Source organism: Pundamilia nyererei, unplaced genomic scaffold (genome assembly GCF_000239375.1).
Source record: "Pundamilia nyererei isolate P.nyererei 1_Seehausen unplaced genomic scaffold, PunNye1.0 scaffold00197, whole genome shotgun sequence".
Classification (NCBI taxonomy): Eukaryota; Metazoa; Chordata; class Actinopteri; order Cichliformes; family Cichlidae; genus Pundamilia; species Pundamilia nyererei.
Window position 1 is genome coordinate 484226 of NW_005187598.1, and position 4742 is coordinate 488967.

Here is a 4742-nt window from a genome sequence, read left to right on the forward strand (position 1 = left end):
TCACATTACTTCATCCAGCTGTACTAATCGTCAACAACAGGTGTGTTCGGGGAACCGGAATAGCGAGCTCACGGTTAGCGCGATGATTAGATCTTGGATGTAGTAAGCGAGGTACGAAGAACGGACCCCTGGTCTACGGGGTGGTTTGTTCACAGAAGAAAGCCAAAGTAATTTGGAGATAAATATTCATTTTGGTGCCACGTAACAGGATTCGTCGAAAGACCTTTTTCTGCTTCTCTTTACAGACTTCTTTGTGGTCGCCCACGAGTCAGTGAAGGAGGACATCTTTTCTGCCAGAGTCAGTGAAACCTTCTCTGAACTTAAACTCTCATATGATGTGAGAATGTAGGCAAAGGGTCACTTTAAGGTCTCCAGCCTAACACTAGCTGCCATAACCAGCTGTTCAGAAAACAATGCGTTACATTGGTTTGCATTTTCCAGTCATTTCTATTCTGATTTCATTTTGCTCATGTTAAACTCGTTTCAGGTCACGGGCCACGTCACTGGCACACGGACACTTCCAGGACCAAAACCATTCTGAAACTCTCAGATTCATTTCAAATCATCTAAACTGTTTAGATGATTTATTTAACGTTTTCTATAACTCCAGTGATCAGCTACCTCTCCAGGACATGAACCTGCTGCAGATTCTAATAATGTATACTTTATTCTTCCCCGTAGGGAAATTAGTCCTCCGCATTCAACCCATTCACTTGGTGAAGCAGTGGGCAGCCAGCGCCCGGGGAGCAGTGTGTAGGAACGGTACCTTGCTCAGTGGATTCGAACCCCCGAGTCACGGGACGAACACTACCTACCGAGCTATCCCTGCCCTCTGCTTGAAGATGCGTCTAACAGACGTCAGTCAACAGTAATATTGAAGTGCATCAGACCCCAGGATTAGAGACTCCAGAGACCATATGATTTCCATAACGCTGCTGGGAAGCACTGACTGGTTAGCGCAACTGAACACCCTGCAGTCTTAGACTGTATTTGGGATATTCTCAAGGCTCAGTCTTATTTTAATATTTTATGGTAGTGTGCATAACTTGATATTCCAAACAAGCCATTCAAAAGCAAATGATGTGTGACTCATGCCCAGCGTGATGCAGCTTCCTTCAGACGTACACACACTGCTTTGTTTTTATTGAAGCAGAGCAGGGAATCCGTTCTGGATGCTTCTGTGTATCTGATGGAACAAATGCTGTGCAGCATGACCTGGACTGGTCTCAATACTGGATGCTGTTCCTCCCTGATGAGTGCTAAATTACAGTAATAACAAACTATAAATAAAATAAAGCAAATAGGTTAGCTGTGGCCTTCAGTCACTACCCAGCTGACAGCGCTGTCCACCCCATCATCATATCATTTGAAACAATGGTATTCCATCGTCCCTGTAGAGACCCGGAGAATCAGTGCAGGAAAGCACTGGAGAGTTTTTGGCACATGGCGGTGGCCCAACACCTCACTCAGACACATCAGTCAATATGTAAATAGAACAACAAAGCAGCAAAACCAGAATAAATGATTATTAATTAAAACCAGAATGTGTTCTTTTTAAAATGCTGTGAAGCACAGCACGTATCAGTGATCAATAAAGCCATCAGTTACAGCACGCAAGAGGCACAAGCAGTCTTAAGACACTAACACGGAAATACAAACCACAAACGGAGCCTCTTTCTAATCCGTCTTAGCCCACTAGACTTCGTTCTGTGGAACTGTGGTGGCCTACTCTTTTCCGCTCAGCATATCACTGAATGCGTGAAGGTCACACGTCACGCCACGGCTTCACTGGACAGCAAATAAGATGCCAGCGCAGAGGCCAGCGGGTTTTCCGCTTAGTCGAAGAAGGAAATTTTTCTAATTGTGGAAACTTTCTTGGTTGTGTGGTTAACCAACAAACGGATGCTGCTCTTCCTTTCCATCCTAAACGACGCTACATTGAACTGAATTAAGTTCAAAATACTTTAGATGAAGACGAAATCTGATCAAATACATTATTTTATGTGGCAACATGTCGTTTCAACACACAATAAACAATAGTGACAAATCTTAAGAAACTTTTCACGACACTTGTTGAGAACAGTTATGAATGAAACAACGGCGCTCTGACACGGACAGTGAAATGGATGTTTTACTCACCAAATGGTTCTTTGTAGGCGTTCAAACTGCTCATGTTTGAGGCTGGGATGTCTCCCATGCAGGGAAATGTAAAAGGAGTGGACAGAAACTGTCTCCACGCAGTAAAAACACGCAGTTATCCTCAGCCCCGACCTCACAGAAAGCTCCAATGCCACCCCAGCGGCGGCGACTCAAACAAATGAAACACCTCTGTGATGAAAAGGTGCGAGGATTAATGCTGCCTTCAAGGCCCACCCGTAATTTCCAGCCGAAGGCGGTTCATCTATGACGACAGAAGAATACGTCCTTGCTAGAAATATATGATAAAATATTCATGTTTTTTAATATCTAAAATCAAATCAAAGCCCTCTGAAAAAGGAAAAGAAGCGAACACACAGACGAGCAAACGTCTCTCCAGATATGCTCAAAGCGCTTCTTCACGCCGCCTTCCGTCTCTTTATTTTGGGACGCTAGCGGACCAACTCTGTTTGACGCGGTGCTTTTCAGGTCAAAGAAAAAAGCTGAAGGGGTAATCAGCACAGTAGGTGTCCCATTCGATCCGGTCGTATTGCTTTTGCTTGTAATAGAAATATCATCATGTGAAAAGGAGAGTTTTTACGCCAGTCTTGTAGAAGCACCTTCAGCAGCAATAAATTGAAATAACTGGTTTCACTATAATTAGTCAGGCTCTGTAATGCTGCTTCAGCTCCACGAGGTGCACAAGCAAGTAAAACTGGGAAAGTACAGCTTTGAAAAGCACCCAAACGTGCCTGGTGTTACAGGCTCTCTGGATCTTCAGTGCCTGTGCTGTCTTTCAGCTCTGTCCAGCCACTGGTAGGATTTCTGGATATTTGCCTCTTCTTTTTCTGTCTGTCCAAATCTACTAGTTGGGAGCTTCCGTCTGTCTGCAGGTTAAAACTCTGTTGTGCAAAGAATAAGTTATATTAGAGCATACCACATTCGACCCTCTTCTGCCCGGGAACCATAACCATAGCCTCTGGGCCCTTCCCTCCCATTGTAAACACATGTAAAAAACCTCGGTGTCTACATTGATGGTTCTTTTAAAGTGAATAAGCAGGTGAGTGCAGCAGTTCAGTCCTGCTTCTTTCAGTTAAGACAGCTGACCAAGGTAAAGCCATCCCTCCTAAAGTCTTTGAGCGTGTTATTCACCTTTTCCTTACTTGCAGATGAGACTACTGCAATTCATTGTATTATGGTCTAGATCAGGCCTCCATCCATCGTCTTCACATGGTCCAAAAAGCAGCTGCTCGCCTGCTAACTGGTACCAAACAGAGAGAGCTTATAACCCCAGTTTTGGCTTCTCTACACTGGCTTCCTGTCTCCTACAGGATCCAATTTCAACTTTGACTTTTTGTTTTTAAGTCTCTTAACGCCCGAGCCCCTCCTTACCTGTCTGAGCCCCTCTCTGCCTATGCTCCAGGACAAACCACCAGGTCCAGCTCAAAACCACGGACTGATCTCAAATCCCGTGGTGATAGATCCTTCTCTGTGGCAGGTCCCAGAGTCTCAAATACTCTCCCCTTAAATATTAGATCTGCACAACACTTGATCAATTTAAATCTTTACTAAAGACACATTTCTATGCCCTGGCTTTTAACACACTATGACCCAGGCATTCTGGTCTTATTTGAAATAGTTTTAGTTATTGTTTTAATTCTTTTATTGTCCTATTATTGTTTTTTATTCTTATTAATGTATTACATTGTTGCTTTTTAATGCCATTTTTATATTGTTAAGCACTTTGTGCAGCATCGGCTGTTTGAAATGTGCTATAGAAATAAACTTGACCTTGACCTTGACCTTGTCTCGTAGGTGCTGATTTCTATTCCTAATGCTTCACACTAGGCTGTGAAACCAAGCTACAAGCCTCCACCTGATGAAGCCAACACAACCGCAACCCAACTGTTTCTTAAACATGGTAGTGTCATGAAATTCAAAGGATTATCTATTTTTTAAAATCAAAATAGCATATCTTCTTAGTTTAAATATTAGATATGGTTTCAATGTCCTAAAATGTCATACTATTTACTTGATGAAGATGTAAGGGCTCAAAAAGGGCTGTATTGGAAACAATATGCATAATAAAAAGAGAAAATCAACTTTACACATTGATTTGTAATTAATCAATTTGTTCAGGTACCTCTGAAAGGGGATGGCACAGTAGCACATTTTACGGGGTTTTGTTAAATATACAGTTATTGAACAGAAATGAGCCAAATCTCAGGGGATTGGGTGTTTTTCACACTTTCAGAGTTTTGGTCCTAAGACTAAATTCTATCCTGTGACTTCCATATTCCATCTGGACTGTAGGATATACTGATAAATCACAGATTTCTCTTTGTTTGGCTGGATCCAGTGGGTCTGTCATTCCCTCTGTGGTTACTGCCAACCCCACAGCTTGATGCTGCCACCACCATGCTCCACCTGTGTCATAGTGCAATGCCTATTTTCTTTTCATGATACCTGTCTTCGTGCGTTTTCTTTAATTGTTCATTTGAAATGTAAAACAACAAAAAGTGCAACGCAGTGAGAAAGACACCAGTGACCCCTGCAGGAGTGTTCAGGAAAAACATGCTAGACGGTCTTAGACAGTCTTACCTTTG

The 4742-nt window shown here is 42.7% G+C and overlaps 1 protein-coding gene across 2 annotated transcripts in view; it reads right to left on the reverse strand.

The window, feature by feature from the left end:
- The window catches only part of edaradd (EDAR-associated death domain), a 17628-nt gene extending 15243 nt beyond the window's left edge, over positions 1-2385 (reverse strand). Inside the window, exon 1 of one of the 2 annotated variants that reach the window (XM_005747429.1) lies at positions 2140-2385. In XM_005747429.1, the coding sequence (XP_005747486.1) occupies positions 2140-2197 (58 nt within the window). In that variant the 5' untranslated portion in view covers positions 2198-2385. The remainder of the gene's footprint in view (positions 1-2139) is intronic. The other variant, XM_005747430.1, reaches the window with a different exon arrangement.
- Positions 2386-4742: the final 2357 nt, after the last annotated feature.